Source organism: Lepidothrix coronata, unplaced genomic scaffold, assembly GCF_001604755.1.
Source record: "Lepidothrix coronata isolate B3197 unplaced genomic scaffold, Lepidothrix_coronata-1.0 Scaffold11, whole genome shotgun sequence".
NCBI classification, from domain to species: Eukaryota; Metazoa; Chordata; class Aves; order Passeriformes; family Pipridae; genus Lepidothrix; species Lepidothrix coronata.
This window is the reverse complement of record NW_016690191.1, coordinates 4928325-4948739: the sequence shown is the minus strand read 5'-3', so window position 1 is coordinate 4948739 and position 20415 is coordinate 4928325. Positions and strand designations below refer to the sequence as shown.

The following is a 20415-nucleotide window of genomic DNA, read 5'->3' as shown; positions in this document are numbered from 1 at the left end:
TGAGGCCAGTCCACAACCCTGCCTCTCTCCCTCCTGCTGCCTGCCTGAACCCTACGCCCCGGGCTGGCTGCGGTGCTCCCTTTGCTGCCTGCACCCCTAGTGCTGCCTGCACCCCCGAGGGGGCTCCCCCGGGTCGCGGACTCTTGGTGGGGCTGTGCCAGGCTCGGCGGGGCCGATCCCGGTCCCGGTCCCGCCCCGGGGGCGGGCGGCGGAGCACGTGGGGCCGCCGGGCCGGGCTGAGTCACTGCCCGCCCCGAGCCCCGCGGCGAGCGGAGCGGAGCGGCTCGGTGGGGATCGCACGGATCGGCTCGGCGCGGCTCGGGACGCAACATGAGGATGGCGAGGTTGTTGCGACTGCTGTTGTCCCTGGCGCTGGGGCTCTCGCTGCTGCTGCTCGTGGCCGGTGAGTGCCGGGGAGCCCGGGATGCCGAGGAGCCCGGGTGCAGGAAAACCTCGCTGCCAGGGAGCGTGGGGTGCTGGAGTGCCGGAGTTCAGAGGTGCCGGGGGTCCCGTGGTACGGGGAGCCAGGGCGGCGAGGAGCCTGAGGTGCTGGGGATCCGGTATCTTGAGTGCAGTGTTGACCGGTATGCAGGGAATCCGCGGTGCTGGGGAGCGTGAGGAGCAGGGGATCCAGAGTACCGAGGATCCCGGGATGGTGGGGATCTGGAGTGCGAGGGATCCGGAGTGCAGGGCATCCAGGGTGCAGGGGTTGTCCAGTGTGCAGGGGAAGCCGGGATGCTGAGGATCCGCGGTGCTGGGGATCCAGATGCAGAGCGAGAGGATGTGGGGTGCAGGGTGAGCGGGTCCCAGCTGCCGGATGTGGGGTGCAGGGGTGCGAGTGAGAGGGTGCGCAGCCCCAGGGCTGCCGCTGCAGGAGCAGAGGAACTCGTGTCCATGGCCCCGTCCTCGCTTCCAAGCCGTGAGTCGCTCAGCCGGGTTATCCCGTGCTCTCAGGCTGAGATAACCGTGCTCACAATGTAAACAACCTCCCTGGGACCGCCTGGTACTGCGCGCCCGGCTGGCCTGGCCAGGGGAACCCCGGGGAGTAGCAGCACCATCATCACCCTGTGGGTCATGTCTGGGGTGACTTATTCCAAAAAGGGACGGAGGAGACCAGAGAAAAGGGGAGCAAAGCCCAAGTGGAGGCTCCAGGCCAAGGGACAAAGGGCAGCAGGAAGAGGTGAGGAAGGCCCTGTTTGTGTTCACTCTCCCTGGGCTGAGGTGCCCTTTTTGCCCTCTTGAGACTTGACCTCCCCCAGCCCTGCTGGGATGAGCTGTCGCAGTATTTGGAGGATGTTATTTTTGCCTTCCAGCCAGGCTGTGGGTTCATATAAGCAAACATTTTCAAAAGCGGTGGCTGATCTTTGTTGCCTTGGTTCCTGAGTGTTCAGTCTGTGACAGCTCTGTCCCCGACCGGAGAAAAATGAGTGTGGAGGATGGAGATGCTGAACTGCTCCGAAACCAGGAGCATCCAAAACTGCTTGCTACAGTGGAAAATGTGACCTGTGTGCCTCAATGCTAGGAAGGGGGCTGGCTACCAAGACCCACCACGTAAGGGATTATTCCTGGGAGGGAATAAAGGGAGTCCAGTTACTTGGAATAACTGAAGTATAAAACTGGGACCCCTCCTGTCCTGACCTTGGGAGGAGCCCTTGCTGCTTTGCTGCGGTGTCCCACCCCAGACACTCCTGCACTGGAGGCAGTGAGGATGCTGGGGAGGACACGTTCCTTGGTGCTCCATGCCTGGGGAGGCAGCTGCTGCTGAACAGAGATCGTTCTGTCTGCAAGGTCTTGGCTGGCTGCCGGGAGAGATCCTTGGGATGGGGAGGCTGGATGTGCCTGAGACCTGTGGAGGGGCGTGGAGCAAAGGCATCCCCAGTATCAGCAGGAGCCCTCTCTTCCCATGGTGTAGCTCATGGCAGCGCATTGATGGAGCATGAGGTCATGCAGAACAGGCTGGGCAGTGCAGGCAGCAACTTGAACCGCTGCCCAAGTTTTTCTGCCTCCTGAGGCTGAGCTAAGGGAGCTACAGCATCTTTTTGGAAACCTTCATCTGATGTTGGCCTGTCTGCCACCACTGTGTACCCTACAGATGTGGAGTGTCAGGAAGAGTAGGATTAACTCAAAGGAGTCCTGCTATTATAGGACTAATGAGTAGGAGCTCACTGAGTAGTAGCTTAGGCTAATGAGAACTGCGCTGTTTGGTGTGGGTCTGGGCAGCGAGCCCACAGCTTGTTAACTTCCACCTTCTCCAGGTCATGCAGGTAGTGAAGGGTTATTCCTGGGTCTCCACCTGGGTTCAGCCCTTGCTCTGACTCCTGCAGTGTGGCAGAGAAGAGCCTGCCATCAAGGGATGTGCTGTCCTAGCGCTTGGTGAGGAGTTACTGAGGCTTTCAGCCAGTTCTGTGGAAATCTGATGTAGGTTTATGGAGAATGTTGCTGTCTTGCAGCTTTTAGGGCAGAATTAATTAAGGGTGGGAGGAATTTCAGCCCAGCTCTTGCAATCTGATTCAGCCCTGCAATGGGGAGCAGAAGGTTGATGGGTGCGGTGGGCTGACTTCACTCACTCCCCTCCTCAACAGGATAGGGTGGGAAAAAGAAGGCAAAGATCCAGCGTGGGTCCTTCCCATGGGCTGCAGTTCTTCGTGAGCTGCTCTGTTGTGGGTCCTTTCCATGAGATACAGCCCATAAGGAAGAGACTGTTCCAGCCTGGCATCCTCTGTGGGCTGCGGTGTGGATATCTGCTCCCTTGTGGTCCTCCACAGGCTGCAGGGAGACAGATCTTTTTCATGGGCTGCAGTGGAATCCCTTATTCTCTGCAAGTGAATAAGGGGTGTCTGCAAGACTGTTTCACATTTTTCTCAGTCCTTGCCCACAGCTGCTGTACAGTGCTTTTTACTTTGTCTTGGGTTTATTATCACAGAAGCAACCCGACTGCTGGTGATGGGCATGGCTTTGGGCAGCAGAGGGTCTGTTTTGGCATTGTCTGGGACTGGCTGTCTCCAACATGGGAGCACCTCCTGGTGTCTTCTTGGAGGAGCCACCCTTCCAGCCTCTTGCCACCACCACCGCCTTGCTACGTAAACCCTATACCATGGGAGATGCTGGAAGTGGATGAACAGGCAGAGAAGATGGTGCAGACCTACCATTTCCCTGGGGGAACCTGTCTGTGAGCTGGGGCTGCCTTGTGGGAGCTGCTTGGAGACTGATGAAAGTCTGGCAGATGTTCTGCAGGGATGGACTCTGTACTCTCTCCCTTCATGTCTCCAGCATCTGGGAACCGAGGCATGCAGGCTCCCCCTACAATTTTTTTTGTTTGTGTTCTTACAAGTACAAACTTTCATGAGCAAAACCCAGCAGTGGCACCAGCCCCTTTCCCTTGAATGATCCTGTCCTGTCGTGCCCAAGTGCACCCCAGCCTGGCCATCCCTGCTTCCCAGCCAAATGTCAGAGACATTTGATGCACCAAAGCCCTGAGTTTCCCCTGTCCTCCCTTTGATGTGCAGGCTCTGTTAAATCCCTTTTTTAATGTGCCAGAGCAGAGCAGGTCCTTGCTGCTCTCTCATGCTCCTGGTCTTAACCATCACTCTTGAATGTCAGCAGCCCTGTGCTGACATTCAGTTGGTCCCTACCTGGTCCCTTCAGTTGGATCCAGCAGTTGGTCCCTACCTGGTGCTCCCCTCCGCGTGGAATCTGCAGCAGATTAGTTCATGCTTTTGGGTTGGGATGCCTTCGTGTGCATCCATGGGGTTCTGGTGGATGCCTGCCTCGGGGATGTTTTGCAGTGACACATGGCTTTACTCCCAGGTGACTTCTGCGATGTGAACCACTGTCAGAATGGGGGCACCTGCCTGACTGGGATTAATGAGGCCCCCTTCTTCTGCATCTGCCCTGAGGGCTACGTTGGGATTGACTGCAATGAGACGGAGAAAGGTGAGGAGCTGACCCTCTCCTGGGTGCTCCATGAAGGCCAGGAGCCTTGCAGGAAGTTAGTATGCCCTTGCTGTGGTCCTGCACCACTGCCCCTGGGGTCCGGCCTTGCTGATGGCGGATGGACACATAGAGTGGAGATCCAAGCATGGATATGGTGACGGGATACACCTGGGGGGAATGCAATGTCTTTGGGGAGTGGCAGCCCACTGGATGCTCTTATTTTCCACCTGTGCCTATATTACAGCTGTTTTTTCCCCTCCCCAGGCCCCTGCCACCCCAATCCTTGCCACAACAATGGCGAGTGCCAGCTGGTCCCAAACCGAGGGGACGTCTTCACTGACTACATCTGCAAGTGCCCCACGGGGTACGATGGGGTGCACTGCCAGATCAGTGAGTATGGTGCTGTGAGGGGGCCAGGGGAAGTTGCTTCTCCACTAAGGCTTGGAGTCCCTCTGGACAATTCTGGGCTAACAACTGGAGGGTGTTTGCAGCTGTGACTGTGTGGGGCACCAGCTTCTGTCAGGGATCATGCAACTTGCAGGGTGGAGGGAAGGACCATGGCACAGGGGCAGGCTGTGTCTGAGCCTTGTTCTGCATCTCTGGAGGGACACAGTGCCTCGAGTAACGAGACAAGGGATGCCTCAAGGCTCAACCTGCTCTGTGTGGGCTCCCAGCCTTGAGTGTCCCAGTGCACTCCTGTGATTACACTCAGTGGGGATGTGGTGTAGACGGCTCCTTGGGTTAGAGCTTCAACCTGTGCCACCCTATCATCAGGGACTCTGCCATGGCCCTTGCAAAGGGGATGCCTCCCCTCTTCCTGCTGCACCAAATGAGGGGTCTTCTCTCCAGGATTGATTCTGGGATCACCTCCTGAGCTCCCCCACTCTGTCTCCTAGACAAGAACGAGTGCTCCTCCCAACCTTGCAAAAATGGAGGCACCTGCCTGGACCTGGATGGTGACTACACCTGCAAGTGTCCTTCTCCATTCTTGGGGAAGACCTGCCACGTCCGTAAGTCCCTGGCACTAACTGTACAGAATTCCCTTTCCTTCCCTGTTCCCCTCTATTCTGTCTGTCATTGCCAGTGTGCCAAGGAGAGGTCTCACCAGCTGGGTTAGGGGATCTGAAGGGCAGCTATGGGTGCTGGTGTGCTGGCTGCCCTTGATGCCAGCCAGCCTGGTCCTAATGGAGGGAACATCCTTGGGAAGGTGCTGTCTCCTCTCTGGGATGGCCCCCGGATGGCCCTTTCACCCCAGACCTCTGTACTGTGAGGGGGATAGATGGATGGTGTGGTTTTGGATGAGGGCTGACGAGCAGGGGACACCCTGGGGACAACCAGATCCTAGGACTGGCCTCCATTTCCTTCTCTGTCCCCAGACAAGAAACAAATGACCTCTAGTTCTGCTCCCTGGTTACTGTCTTTCTTTGGCTCTGATATTCCCATTGTCCCCAGGCTGTGCTGTTCTCCTGGGCATGGAAGGAGGAGCCATCTCTGATGCCCAGCTCTCGGCATCCTCTGTTTACTACGGCTTCCTCGGCCTCCAGCGCTGGGGGCCAGAGCTTGCCCGCCTCAACAACCATGGCATTGTCAATGCCTGGACCTCCAGCAACTATGACAAGAGCCCCTGGATCCAGGTACCTGTGGCAGGGCTGGGAGCACCAGCATAGAGAGCAGCCCCAGTAGCTGTGGCTGATCTTGCAGCACTGCTGTCATGTGATTTCCCTGCTCCTGGTGGCAAATGTGGGGCTAAATTTGTGCAGCAAGGGGCATCTTGGGATGTGCCTGGAGAAGGCAAGTCTGTTAGAAGAAGCTGGGAACCTGGGGTGGTGATCCCTGGTCTGCCCACCATGGGATGCAGGGCTGGAGGGATGGAGGGCTTTTGCCTGGGGGAAGTCATAGTGCCCTGGGCATCCTCTCTCCTGGTCCCAATGCTGAGTGTAAGCCCGCCCTCCCATCCAGGCTTGGTGGTGCTGGTGGATGTAGGGGCTGTGCACCCTCTCTGTGCTGTGCCTTGTTCATCCTCCTCCCCTCCACAGGCCAACCTGCTGCGGAAGATGCGGCTGAGCGGGATCATCACGCAGGGCGCGCGCCGCGTGGGGCAGCAGGAGTTCGTCCGCGCCTACAAAGTCGCCTACAGCCTGGACGGGCGGGAGTTCACCTTCTTCAAGGATGAGAAGCTGGATGTAGACAAGGTGGGCTGCAATGCTCTGCATAGGGGGTGTCCCAGCTCCCCCCACCCCATGCTGGAGTGGCTGTGAGCTGCATCCCAAAGTGTCCCCGTGTGTGGAAAAATGCTTTTGACCTGGGCCAAAGCCGTGTTGAGAGCCATCCTAGTAGTGAGATGGCACAGGCAGTTCCAGTGCCGAGAAGTGCTCTCTGCCTCTGTTTAATTGACCATAATAAGCATAATCAAGGAAGCGGCACTGACATATTTAGGTCATTCAGATAATATCTTTATCACTGACACACTGGGAACTGGGCATGGTCTGACAGTGCTACTGAACAGCTTGGGTGGCTTATGTGTCCGCACTAAGCACTAGTTGAAAGTGTGTCTCAGAGCAGAAATACTCATAGATTGCAGTGCTCTCCACTCTCAGTTCTTTATGGCAAATGTCTCCTGGTGGATTTTTGAGCGTCCAGGAAATGGTTGTGAGTATCTGCTTTGCTTAACAAAAATGAAAAATTCCTCTTGTTTCTGCAGCAGTGGAAAAAAATGCATGAAAACATGACCTGACTCTATTTGTTGTGTTAAAAAGAAAGAAGCGAGTTACCTCTATGCTTTTTTTCATAATTTGTGGAGCATTGTGATAGTGGGAGGGAGTGGATGTTGCTGCATGTGTGGCTCTGTGGGGGTGAGGATGAATTAGAAAGTATTGCAAAGCTCTGTTGAGAGTGCTGAAGCTGCTGCAAAGTCACGCACTGCTCCAGGGCAGGAGAGCAGAGCCCAGCTTTCCCCTCTTTTACTCATGAAAACATCCTCCTCTTGCCTCCTGCCAAAGCTTTCTGTATTCCAGGGCTGTGCTGTGCTGTGGGGACATCTGCTTGTCTCTGCAGCAGGAGGCACTGTGAGACAGGGAATAGCTGGGAGCTAAAAATCCTGGGAAAAGGCAGCCCTATTGCCATTGGCAATGCTAAGGTCTGTCCGTCTGCTGTGCAAGGGATTTGATGCAGGAGGCCGTGGGAGGGCTGGGCCACTCAGCCCTGCTCACTGTTGCAGGTTTTTGAGGGGAACATGGACTACGGCACCATGAAGACCAACATGTTCAACCCCCCCATCACGGCCCAGTTCATCCGCATCTACCCCGTGATGTGCCGCCGGGCCTGCACGCTGCGCTTTGAGCTCATCGGCTGTGAGATGAACGGTAAATGTTGGTGGCTCTCCCCTCCCCAGGGGCCGCAGGGCAGGGGGTGACACGGAGCAGGGCATCACCCCTTGTCCTGTTTCTGATCACCTAGCACAAGAGATTTGTCAGTGCTTGTTTTTCCTGAGGCTGGTGCTTGGAAATACCCTGGGGTGCGTTTGGGGAGCACAAGCTGTTAATCCCACTGATTCAGCCAGCTTGAGCTGCATTCTTGTGCTGCTAACACCTCTAACACCTTCCAAGCCAGGACTTTTTATTGTGCCCCCTCCCTGTCAGCTCCAGCTGTGAACTGGCTGCTTTTCCTGCCGGGGAGCTTGAAAAGCACCAGAGGATCAAAGTACTCTGGGAAATGTGAGGGGTGAGCCCTTTCCCTGTGCCGCCCACATTCCTGCTCTGTGGCACATCTCCAGCAGCCAAGTGGGACTCATGTGTCTGTGTGGGAGTGGGATGCTGTGGGGGCTTGGGTCCTATCCTGCTGCTATGCGGGTGTGGCGCCATCCATGATGTTGGCTGGGGATGTCTTTGCATTGCTCTCTTCACTCATGAAAACATCCCCCTCTGCCTCCTGCCAAAGCTTTCTGTATTCCAGGGCTGTGCTGTGCTGTGGGGACATCTGCTTGTCTCTGCAGCAGGAGGCACTGTGAGACAGGGAATAGCTGGGAGCTAAAAATCCTGGGAAAAGGCAGCCCTATACCTCTGCTGAGCATTTCCCTGCCTGGCCCTGTTGCTGCTCCAGGCAATGGAAACATGGGAATGTGGGGATGGCTTCTTGGCAGGGCTGCAGGGTTTTGACTCGCGTCGGTGCTGTGGACTCTTTCCCTTTCACTGCCTGTGTAAACTGTTGTGTTACAGTGTATTTCAACACGGCAGGTTGCTCGGAGCCTCTGGGCATGAAATCCCGCCTGATCTCCGACCAGCAGATCACAGCCTCCAGCGTCTACAAGACCTGGGGCATCGATGCCTTTACCTGGCACCCCCATTACGCTCGCCTGGACATGACGGGCAAAACCAACGCCTGGACCGCGCTAAACAACGGCCAGTCTGAGTGGCTGCAGGTGGGTCTCTGAGCCCTCTGAGCCCTCCCTCTGTAACCTCGTGTCTCCTCCCCAGCTTCTCCAGCTGTGTCTGGGGCCACCTCATGTGCCTGGGGTCACCTCCTGTGCTGAGGTGGCTGGAAGGAGGATAGGCACCCCTGATGGGGTGGGCAGAGCACCTTGCTGTGGGGCACACAGCCCGGCAGCGCACTCCCCGAGCTGGGGACACAGGGGCAGGTCAGGATGGGACCACAGCCACTGGTTTTAACAGCAGTCCTGGAGCTCTGGGTCAATGCCCATAGGGACAAGGTGGTGCTGTCTCTGTACCTCGTGGGTACATCAAGCATACAACACCCCAACTCTGCATCACCCCTTGAGGAAATGCCATCCCAGCCTGAGATGACTGTCCCAAGACCCTCTGGCTGCCCAGAACACCATGTTTCTGTTTTGCAGAAAAAAAATCAGGTTTGCTTTTCTCTTCTCAGTCTGGAATGGAAACAAATAGTTTTGAAATTTCCTTCTCGGTTTCCTTTCCTACCCTGTTTTTATACTTTTCACATGATTCACATGACATAATAGGACAAAGCAGTTTAGATATTTGTCCCGCTTTTTATTTGGGAAATGATTAAAAGCAGCTGTTTCACAGCCCTAAATAAAGCAGCTTATCAAGACGTTGGCTGTTGGGGTCAGGATGACACGCTGAGTTGGGCTGTTGCACCACAGACTGCCTGTTTGTGTATGTGTGTATAGATTTACATATAAACTCGGGATTTATATTGTATAATATTGTATTATATTGTATAGCTGGAACTACCCTTGATGAGCATGGAAAAAGAACTAAATTAAGGAGACCTTCAGCTCCTTTCCTGGTTTACCCTGTGCCAGCAGCAGTAGCGCAGCGTGGCAGAGTAAAGAGAATAGAAACCATCTCACTTAGAACCCAAATGTCAGCCTGTGCTGAACGGCATATTTTCTCAGCAAGAACTGCTTTCCAGTGGAAATGCATTTCCTCCGGGAATCCTTAATTTTTTTTGAATGGAGATTTTTTGCCGTCATTCCCACATTGACATTTTCAGCAAAAAATGTGGAGATGGCGGGAGTGGGCAAGGGCACTGAGGCGGTGGGTTTGTGCCCACTTGAGATTGCCTTGAGAAATGCTGTGAGTGTTGAAGGATCAAATATTTCACAGTAGTGTTTTATGTGTTGCCTGGCACTGAGGTGGGGGTCAAGTGGTGTTTTCTCCATTCTTGACCCCTGAGGGCCAGCTCATCCTGAATGCCTCTGGAACATGAAGGGTGCTGTAGGGTGGGAGCACTGCCCCTACAAAGGAGTTGTGACAAGCCTTGTCCCTGTGCCAGATCGACCTCCGGGACCAGAAGAAGGTGACAGGAATCATCACACAAGGAGCCCGTGACTTTGGGCACATCCAGTATGTGGCAGCCTACAAGGTGGCCTACAGTGACAATGGCACGTCCTGGACCCTATACCGGGATGGCCAGACAAACAGCACCAAGGTGGGTGTGGGCAGTGACCTTCTGGGGCTCAGGGATGCTGTGGTGGGGAGGGGTGGGTGGCGGTGGGGAGGTCCCAGCAGCACTGAAACCCACCTGTCCCCTCCTAGATCTTCCACGGCAACAGTGACAACTACTCACATAAGAAGAACGTGTTCGACGTGCCCTTCTACGCCCGCTTCGTCCGCATCCTGCCCGTGGCCTGGCACAACCGCATCACCCTGCGCGTGGAGCTGCTGGGCTGCGATGAGTAGGCGTGTGGGGAGGAAGGACGGGGCTGCTCTTCCCCGCCGCCCAGCCTGCGCCCTGCCCGCCCCTGCCCGCTCCTGCTCCGACCTCACACCCCCTCTCCATCATGTCCCCACACTCGGGAGGCAGCCGAGAGGGCTCCCCTGCCCCACGTTGGTGCTGGGGCTGCAGCACTGCACTTTACGGGGCCCTTGCAGGTGGGATGTGGGGACGGCTCCTGCCCTTTTGCCGCGCCAGCCAGGGCTGAGACCCCCCCCTGCAACTGGGACTTGGCTGGGGGATCCTCTCCTGCAACTGGGGCTTCCTTGGGGGACCCCATCCTGCAAATGGGGCTTTGCTGGGGGACCCTGTCCTGCAATCAGGGCTTGGCTGTATACTCCCAGCTAAAGCTGGGGACAAATTTTCTCCCCCTTCTTGCTTCTGCTTCCAGCAGAGAGTCTGCAGCCAGTGGCAGTCCCTTGCCTGTACCTTCTTGGGGCTCAGCAGTTTTCAGGGGCTTAGGGCAGGCACCCTGGGCTTGCAGCCTCCGTTGTCCCTCCTGCTCCCTGCACATCTGCAAGCAGGGGCTCTTGAAAATCCTCTGAAAAAACTCAGCTGTTGTACCCAGCCCATTTTGCCAGGCCCTGGATATCCTTGCCTGTGGTGTCAGCACCGCATAGTGCGAGGAGAGTGATGAGATGGCTCCTGTCAAGAGGCACTGGGTCCCCATTACTGGTGGCTCTACCCGCTGGATGCTCCAGCAGGCACCATGGCTGGCATTTTGGCAGGCATTCCCCATTCCCCTTCCTGGGGTGCCAGCTCCAGTGTCCTCCCAAGTCTCAGCATTGCTGCCATCCCCAACTCACTGCAGTTTGGGGTGTCTAGAGGTCCATTGTCCCCAGAGCTGAGTGGTGACCAGGGGGACTGCGATCTGGTAGTGGGGAGGGATGGTTTTGTATCCACAAGGATATGGAAAAAAATGGGAAAGGTGGTAGTTAAACCACCCAAATGCAGCAGGTAGAGAGCTGTGCTATGACCCTTTTCGTAACCTGATTTTTTTTCCCCTTTTTGTGGGGTGGAGAGGAGCCTCTTGCAATGCTCTCAGGATTAGCAGTAGGAGATGAGTGAGACCCGGCACCAGCAGGTGGGAAGCGCGGGTGGGCGGTACCGGGCTGGCAGCGATGCTTCCCCTGCCTGCTGGGATGTGAAGTGGCCGTGGGGCCAAGGGAGCCTGGGTGGGATGGTGGCGGCAGCCCTGCTCCGGGGTGTCTCTGACAGTATTAAAACCAGCTGAAACTTTAGGGCTGTTGGCTTGTCTGCTCTGTGCCTCCCTGAGAGCCATCTCCCAAAGCCTGGCAGGTCCGGTGATCCGCCAGGATCCCCTCTGAGCCACCTGGCTCCTCCATCCTGGGGGGCTGCCAGCTGCTGTGCTGACCACACACCTCTCCTGCTTTCACAGACCCTCCTAGCTCCCTTCCCAGTCTGAAAAACTGTATCAGGGCTTTATGCACATCTTCCCTGGTGCCTCCGCCCTGTCTGCAGCTGCTGGAGCCTGTGCTTGCAGCTGGCCAGGCACAGTGGGAAGGGACCTGGGGAGGGGAAGCCTCTATCAGCACCCCACGCCCTTTGTCTCCTCGTTTGGCTTTGATCCTCTAGCAAATACCCCAGCTTGGAGCTAGATTGGCTCTTACACCCCAGCGTGATCCCAGGGCTGGAGGGAGCTGTGAGTTTTGCCAGGGCTGCCCACAGGGATGTTCCCAGCAGAGCCCCCTGGGCAGAGGTGGGGCAGGATCCCCCTGCATTGAGGGTGGGGTCCCTTGTAGGGAAGGAGCACTGGACTGAACAGAGCAGAGGAGATTTGCTCCTCCCCAGAGTCTTCTGCTGCACTGGGCAGGGACCCCTGAGGTTGGTACAAATGACCAAGGACCACCTGCTTCCCACCACAGCTCTCTGTCCAACGTTCATGCACATTCCTGCTGCCAGCAGTGCCCTGCTCATCTCCTCTCCTTGGGCCTTGCCCGTGGGAGGTGGGCTCTTGCCTAACTCCATGGGTGCCAGCTCCAGGCACCAGAGGGTTGAGGGGCTGCTTGCAGAGCTTGGGCTGAATTCACTGTGGCTGTGGCTGCTTGGTGACAAATAGCAGCCACAGCTACAGCCAGGGACAGGGGGGACAGTCTGCCCGGTTCACCTCCAGACACGCCACCCTTATCACCGGGAAGCTGGTGCAGAGATAAGAGCGGTTCGTGTCGAGTCCAGCCAAGACAACCCTGAGCCAGAGACACGGCAGAGGCTCCATGAGGAGGGTGACAGGAGCAGATGCCGTGTCTCAGAGCAGGGGATTCATCCTCAGCCCCTGGCTGCTGCTTCCCCTGCCCACTGCTACCCCCCAAGTGAGCCCCTCTGGTGGATGCTGAGCCCTTTCTCAACCTTGTGGCATTTCCTTCCTCCTCTGGAGCCCCAGGATGGGGGCATTGGTGAGAGCCAGGGTGCCTTCCCTGCCATGCACAGCCTCTCATGGTTTGCCCCTATCCCTTGGATGCTCTTCCTGGATGCAGCTGGGTTGCTGTAGCAGCAGGAAGGCTGGGATGGCCGGCACGCTGTGGCACCCTGCTGCCTGCTGACTCGGCTGCCTGTGCTGTCAGCTGCTGTGAGCTGGTTCCTCAGGAAGCAGCCACCGGGGAGAGCATCCTCTCACCTCTCACCGCCACCCGGAAAGCCCAGCACAGATCATAACCTCCTCCATCCTACCAGGAACGTGAGTGTTCCTCCCCAGTTCTGGCCTTGGCAACAGGTTCCTGCTGGAATCATCCAGTGCCAGTGGCATTTCATGGACAAATCTCTCTGGTGGGGCCACGGTGGACCTGTCAGCTGCTGGCTTTGAGACAAGGAGGACAGGGATGACATTTTTATGGCTCCCATTCAGTCAAAATTTCAGCCAGCCCTAAACATGTGCTCCTGGGTCAGAACTATGCTGACCCTGCACAGCTTTGCTTACTCTGAAACCTGTGGTCCCACCCAGGTTCTCCCTCAGGGAGCAGAAAAAAAATATGGGATCATTCCAGAAGTGCCACAAATAGAGTGAGAGGTGGTAAGGAGTGAAGGGGATTCCTTCTTCCTCTGGGTCTGCCAGTGGCCAGATCCTTCCCCATGCTGCCTGTTGACCAGGAGAAAGGAGAGGCACCATTGGCTGCATCCAAACAAGAGTCGTGGCCAAAGGTGAGCCAGGAGCTGTTGTTGAAAAGAGATGCACAAAAGCATTCCTGTCCCCTTCCCTGCTGCCGCTCCCCTCCTCAGGCAGGGCAGAGGATGGCTGCTGCAGGCGCTGTAGCGCAAGCAGCTCGGGCAGCACCGGACACTGTAGTGCTGGTTCCTCGACTCTGGAACAATGGGACAGCCATGCCAGGGAGCACTGTGCCCTGACAGGGCTGTCCGTCTGTCTGCACAGGTAGGGGGTGGAGAGAACCATCCCAGTCGCTGGATTACCGGTACACAGGCAACTTGGGCAAGCAACTGCAGGGGGGCACTGGTCACCGGGATGCAGCTGGGATGTCATCCCACCATCTTCTCTGGCCAAGGGGCGGGGCTGGGGGGGACACAGACCCTCGGCCAGGATGCAGGGCAGCACAGAGGCCGCATGCCGGGAGATGTAATTGCCCCTCCATTGTAGGCTGCGGGACAGGCTGCTCCGGGCAGGCGAGCAGGCGGCGTGCCCGGCCGTCACACTCCCATGTCCCTGGGCAGCCCGGCTCCACCGCGTCCCTCCTCGGGGAGGGCTGGCAGGCCCGGTGGGTGCGCAGGGAAAAGGAGAACAAGGAAGAGCAGTGCCTCCAGACCGCGGGTCCCACGGCCATCCCCGGTCGGGGCTTCCCTCGGGGAACGCGGGCTGCCGTGCCGGCGCTGGCGGCAGATAACGCCGTTTCCTTGCCGGCTGCTCCCTATCAGTGCGGCGGCGTCGGGCAGACAAGATCGCACCCCGAGCACTCCACGCTGAGGGGCTGTCAGAAAGGGGTCCTGGCCCCCTTCACCCCCCAGCCAGCCTCGGGGCGGTTTGTTTTTACACGAGTTGTTTTCTTTCCGGCTTGAAGCCATCCTGCGCGGCGGCAAGAGCCGAACCAGGGCCCCCACGCCTCATTTCCTTGCCATAAAACAACAAAGTGGGGGGTGATGCAGCGCACCGGGCTGGGACAGCGGGTCGATGGGTCAGGGCACACGCGGCTTTGTGGTTCCTTCATGTGTTCGGCCCCACTGTCCACTCCTTGACCGGCATCCCCCGGCTGTGCTACCGCCGTGCTGCCCTTCCTGAGGACTCGATCGGGGACTCTTGGAGCCGGGTCTGCATACCTGTGTGCCAGTGGAAGCTGGCATGGAGGGCATCATCCAAGTTTAGGGATGATGCCCCCTCACGTGGGTGCAACTGAGCACCCCAGAGTTTTCACCCTGGGTTCTGTGCCTCTGCTTTGCCCTCACAGCCCCAAGCAGACCTTGAAGAGGCTGAACCCCACAGCTCAGCAGCCTATCCTAAATCCTAGAGCAGGCAGGTGCTGCCTTGCACTTTCTGGGCACAAACGACCCTCTGACACAGCCCACCTGTCCCAAGCTGCTTGTGCCTGCAGTGCTCCTGACACGTGTGCTGGACACCACCTTTGCTTGGGAACTGTGACCAATCTTCTCGGTTTTATGTGGGACAAGGGATGGCGTTTTTTTCCTGGCACTGTGACTTCACCAGGGCTTTGCACGGGGCATCATAAGATCACATCAGCCCCATGGGGGCACCTTGCTCCCCACTTCTGTCCTCTCTAAGCTGGGGGCAACGTGGGCAGCTGGCACATCACAGATGAGATGTGTTAACAGTGTGTGGGCAGCATGCGGGCAGCGTGTGGGCAGCGTGTGGGTGCACGGCCAGGCCATCAGCCAGGCAGGGCGGGCGGGCAGGCAGGCAGGGGGCCGGGGGCACCCACCCCAGCTCCGGGCTGCAAGCAGGGGGTTGGGAAACGTGTGTTTCCCTTTAAGAGGCAGGCCCTGGAGCTGCTTCCTCTCAGCCCTGCAAGAGCCCTAAACACAGTGCATCTGCCTGCAGCCTGCCTGCACGCCTGCCTGCAGCCTGCCCGCAACCAGCGTGAGTAGGGCTTTGCCCCAGCGCCGGAACTGGGGAGGGCTGGCACTCCGGGGCGGTGGGCACTCTGCTTGCCATGGAGGACAGGGAGGGATGGCATCACCATGGAGGGAGCTGGGCATCACCACAGAAGGTGCCAGACATCGCTGTGGTGGGTGCTGCAGCACGATGCTCACTGGCATTACAGCTGAGAATGCCGGGCCCCCAGCACGTCATTGCAACGCTGGGCTCTGGGTGGGGGGGGGGGTGTCACCAGGCGCTGGGGTACAGGGGGAGCAGGGCTGGTGCCCTGCACACCGAGGTGTGGAGCTGCAGTGCCTCGAGCCCACCCTGGGGCGTGTGGGCAGCACGTGGCGTTGTGCCTGTGGCTCCGGTGCCTGCAGCACTGCTCACCTCTGTGCCGGCTCTGGGGCTGCGCTGGTGCTCGGGCGGGTGCACCCCGTGCCCTCGGGCGCTGGTTCCGCAGATCCCAGTGGGTGGCAAGCATGGGCTGCACCCCACGGTGAGCAGTGGCTCTGACCGCTGAGGAGAGTCCGGCAGTGAGCAACCTGTGGTGAGAGCAGTCGGTTGCACACCCTGGTCCCCGGAGACCACCACCCTACCCCATATCGGACCCTGCAGGGGGTGAGCACCCGCTCTCACATAGCCCCCTGGCCCGGGGCACATTCGCAGGCACTCGTAAGCCTCGTCTAAGCAGGGCACAGATGTCAGACCCCTCCCGGTGTTGGAGGGGGTCTGCCGGAGGCTTGCCGAGTGCCGGGCCCCCTCTGCCGGCTCTGGGAATCCTCACAAGTAGCCAGTCCTGGGAGCACCTTGGGTGAGCCCCATGCAGGGCACCCGTGGGTGCCCAGGCACCCAGAGCTCGGGTCAGCAAAAGTCTCTGGTGCTGTGGGGCAGCCGGGCTGCCCCCACCCGTGGGAGGTGGTTTGGGAGTGAATTGTGTTGCATGGGGTCAGCGCCTGCCATGCCTGTGGTGCAGAGCTCTGGGTCGGAGTCACGGGTCCTTGGCCAGGATGGTGAGTGCTGCTGGGCTTTGTCTGGAGCTGGGGCAGCAGAGGCAGCCTGAGCCCTCTCCCCACCTCCTCGGCTGGGTTGCATGCTCGGCTGCCTCTGTAAACCGAGCTTGCTGCTTACAGTGGGGCTCCACCACTTCTTTCCCCCTTCACCCCTACGTGATGTTTTCCCAGTGCTCCCTGTTCAAAGGACTCCCTGGGATCCCGTTTCTGTAGCTGCCCCATCCCCAGTTTGGTCTCAGCGCTCCCCTCCAGGCTGGACGCTCCACAGGCCCCAAACGGCAGCAGCAGCAAATGTGTGTGTGGTGTGACCCAGGCGGGAAGATGAGGAGGGAGGGGATTGGCAGCCCCAGTTGTGGGGCAGGTCTGGGGGCACAGCTCCTGCTGCCTGCACTCTCCCCTGCGGGCAGGTGAGCCACTCTGCTGGCTCTTTCCACCCCTCTCCTTGCATCCCTGGTATGGGGTCTGCTCAGCACCACTGCCAGGCAGTGCTAGCATAGGCTCCTGGCTATTTTGGGGGGTGTTACAGTAGTCCTTTCCCCCTTCTCAGCCCAGGCTCAGGGTTTGGCCTTGCTTCCCAGCCATGCTGCTGCTCCTGCTACTCCTGGAGGCCACCCTGCTGCAGCTGGCCAGCAGCTCCTACCACCCCTTCTACAATGGCTTCTACTACAATCACATCATGAACGACATGGGCAACGGGCAGGACAAAGGTATACTGGGGATAGGGGGAGCAGGCAGGTTGTCTCAGGGACTGAAGTCCCCCCTTGCCTCTGGGTGGGGCTGAGATCCACTTCTTGGGGGGGTGTGGGGTCCAGAGGAGCAGTCAAGAATGCTCCACGGGTGCTCAGGGCAAGCTCATGGTAGAAGAGGTGGTGGCTGGAGGGAAGATTTGGGGACACTGCCCAGCCCTGGATCCTGACCTGCCCATCAAGCCTTCCTTACCTGTCCCCAGATTACTTCAATGGAGCCAGACTGGTGGTGGAAACCTCCAGAGACCCTGTCTACAGCTACAGTGGTGCCAACGTTACCTTGCCCTGCCACTACCGCTACGAGCCTGACCTGGGAGATAAGCGCAAAATCCGCATCAAGTGGTCCAAGATACGGGATGACTACACCAAGGAGCAGGACGTGGTGGTTGCCATTGGCAAGACGAATGTGGCCTTTGGGGACTTCAAGGGCCGTGCTCACATCCACCGGGCCAGCCAGCACGAGGCCTCGCTGGTCATCAGTGATGTGCACCTGAAGGACGATGGCAAATACCGCTGTGAAGTCATTGACGGGCTGGAGGATGAGAGCGACGTGGTGGACCTCCGGCTGCAAGGTGGGGCCATGCTGGGGACCTTGTGACCCTCTGTGCCAAGCCAGTGAGCCTGACCTTCTGTGACACCTCCTCCTTTGTGGACAGGGAGGCCAATTGTGGGCAGAAAGCAGCTGGGGTGCTTGGTGGGATGAGGTGGTGGCTCGGGGCTGTCTGACTGCGGGGTCTCAGCAGTGAGTGAGCCCAAAGCAGTCTGCGCAGCTGGGACTCTGAGGGTGCTGCTATGGAATTAGAGTTGGGAGTGACCCCATGGCTGCAGCATTTCCTGCCTTTACCCACCCATCTTCCTGCTGTGCTGCATCATGTCCAGCTGTCCCCTCCCCTCCCAGCTCTGTATATCTCAATGCCTCTTGCAATGAATGTTGGTGACTGGTCCAGCCCCTCTTGCTCACTTGCCATGAGGGACCTGACTCAGCCTTGACTCTGCTTCCAAGCTCAGAGCTGTGAAAATGTCCCTCTTGCTTGCCCCTGCCCATTCCTTTGGCCCTGTCTCCCAGTGTCTTGTCCCCACAGGTCCCTGTGACTGTGTCCATGATAGTGGTGCACATGGTTCTGTGGTCCATCCATCCTCGTGACAGTGGTCCATCTATCCCCATGTTGGGGGTCCATGTGTCCCTGGGATCGTGGCCCATATGTCCCCATGATGCTGGTCCTTGTATCCCTGTTCCTGTAGCCTGTGCATCCTCACGACAATGATCTCTCCATCCCCACAGAGGTGGTCCATGGCTCCCTGGGACCAATGTCTGTGTGTGTCCAGGGCCATGGTCTATACGACCCAGTGGTGGTGGTCCCTGCAACTCCATTATCATAGTCTGTGCATCCCTGTATGTGCAGGTGCCGTCCCCATGAGGGGGTCCGTGTGTCCCCAGGACCAAGCCCCTGTATTCCTGTGCCACCAGATGTCGCTGGCAACTCACCGCTAGCGCCTGCACGCCCGGAGCAGCCCCATCCCCGCATTCCTGAGCCTTGGGCTCTGCCACACTGGGGTGGTCCCTGTCTCTGAATTTGGGATGGGTCGGGGACCCCTGTGTCTCCTGCTGGGGCTAAACTCGGAGCGGGTGGGCTGCCCACAGAGCCAGCTGAGCATCCCATCTGCCTCCAGGCATCGTGTTCCCCTACCAGCCTCCCCGCGGGCAGTACAGGCTCAACTTCCACGAAGCCGAGCAAGTGTGCCAGGACCAAGGTGCCATCCTTGCCAACTTCAACCAGCTCTTCCAGGCCTGGAGTGAGGGGCTAGACTGGTGCAACGCGGGCTGGCTGGCCGATGGCACCGTGCAGTACCCCATCCGCCTGCCCCGCAAGCCCTGCGGGGGCGTGCACCTCGCCCCGGGCATCCGCAGCTACGGCCCTCGCCACCGGCACCTCCACCGCTTCGATGCCTTCTGCTTCTCCTCCGCGCTCAGAGGTGGGTGCTGAGCCACTGGTGGGGGCTGGGATCCTGGGGAAAGTGGTGTGCATCTCTCCCCCTCAGGGCACAGGGATCGGCCTGGATGGGGATGCACCAGGCAGGGATGCTCCAGATGGGGATGTTCCAGATGACTCTCAGCACTGATGCTCCCCTCTCATGCTGCCCTCTCCCTCCTAGGAGAGGTTTTCTACCTGGACCGCCTCGCTGGGATGACGCTGGAGGAGGCCAAGCAGAGCTGCCAGGATGCAGGGGCCGAGATTGCCCGGGTGGGGCATCTCTACTCTGCCTGGAAGTTCCTGGGGCTGGACCGCTGCAGTGCCGGCTGGCTGGCAGATGGCAGCGTCCGCTACCCCATTGTCAAGCCCCGGCCCAACTGCGGCCCCTCAGAGCCCGGTGTCCGCAGCTTCGGCTTCCCCAGCAAGGGCAGGTTTGGGGTCTTCTGCTACAAGGAGAGATAAGGAGCCAGGAGAGATCCTTCTTGGATGAAGGATGTTTCCAGCCTGACAGCGCCTGGTGTTGGGCATTTCCCAGGGCTGTTTTAGGGGTGACTGGGGGGAGGTGGGATGGGGGGAGGCTTCTTTTTGTTTTGTTTTGTTTCGTTCCTTTATATTTTCCACATCTTGCTCAGCAGCTGGCACATGCAGCTGCTTGGGGCAGCTGCCAGCTGGGCAGCGTGGGACAGTGCCTGTCATGGGATGTGTGCAAGGACGATCCCCGTGGGCTACAGCTGCCACCCTACTTGGCCCTGCCACTCCATGGGTGGTGGCCCCTTCCTGCAGTGGCAGGTTGTCACCGACACTTGCCTGCCCTTCCAGGCTGGTCCTACCCCCAAGTTCATGAGATGGGAGTGAGGCAAAGCTGGATTTGGCCAGAGTAGAGAGCAGGCGTCTCTGTTGCACCTGGCCCCTCTTCCAGCCCCATCCCTGACCTGCTGAAGGATGTCATTGTACCTGTCCCTGCAGGAGCACCAGTGCCTTATCTCCATGTGCCTGTTGCCTGGACTGCACTTGAATTCTGGTGCCTTCTTCTTTGATCAGTTGTTTATGAAAAGATGTATTTTCCTGGACGTCTTCTAATAAATTGGAGAAAGCCCTGGAGTGACGTGGCTGTCCATCTCTCTCCCAGTACAAGAGAGGAGTCTGACATGGAGAGAGGATTTGGGAATCCCTGGCTAGTTGCCTAGGACTGTCTCATCCTTGGCTGAGCATTGTCTTACTGCTGCTGGCTCCGCCCTGTGCCCACCCAAGCTCAGGCAAAGGCTTTGTGTTCCCTCATTAGTGAGTGTTAATTAACCCCCTGAGTGTCAGAACTGAAAGCTGGAAGGTGAAGCAGTTCCTGCTGGCCATGGGTTTTAGATGGGTTTTAGGCATGTAAGTTAACTCTCTCCCGAGGTGGGAGATGAACAGGGAGGATGATGTCCTACTGTAAGGTCCCTCTTCAGCTGGGGCTTGGGACACCCCTCCCACCTCTGTCGTCCCCAGGGATGCACCCTTGG

The 20415-nt window shown here is 58.4% G+C and overlaps 2 protein-coding genes across 3 annotated transcripts; both read left to right on the top strand.

The window, feature by feature from the left end:
• Nucleotides 1-236: 236 nt before the first annotated feature.
• MFGE8 (milk fat globule-EGF factor 8 protein) lies at nucleotides 237-11369 on the top strand. Of its 2 annotated transcripts, none has more exons than XM_017805208.1 (10): nucleotides 237-403; nucleotides 3808-3933; nucleotides 4198-4323; nucleotides 4830-4943; nucleotides 5386-5567; nucleotides 5970-6125; nucleotides 7151-7295; nucleotides 8148-8350; nucleotides 9688-9843; nucleotides 9951-11369. In XM_017805208.1, exons 1-10 carry the CDS (start codon nucleotides 331-333, stop codon nucleotides 10092-10094), a joined length of 1425 nt encoding a protein of 474 aa, XP_017660697.1. In that variant the 5' UTR covers nucleotides 237-330; the 3' UTR covers nucleotides 10095-11369. The 2 variants fall into 2 exon arrangements, with proteins under 2 accessions (XP_017660697.1, XP_017660698.1); XM_017805209.1 differs by having other exon boundaries at nucleotides 238-403; nucleotides 8166-8350.
• Nucleotides 11370-15115: 3746 nt separating this feature from the next.
• On the top strand, nucleotides 15116-20010 carry HAPLN3 (hyaluronan and proteoglycan link protein 3). Its single transcript, XM_017804966.1, has 5 exons — nucleotides 15116-15184; nucleotides 16745-16904; nucleotides 17147-17515; nucleotides 18615-18917; nucleotides 19098-20010. The coding sequence occupies exons 2-5, from the start codon at nucleotides 16778-16780 to the stop codon at nucleotides 19376-19378; spliced, it is 1080 nt and encodes a 359-aa protein (XP_017660455.1). The 5' UTR covers nucleotides 15116-15184; nucleotides 16745-16777; the 3' UTR covers nucleotides 19379-20010.
• Nucleotides 20011-20415: the final 405 nt, after the last annotated feature.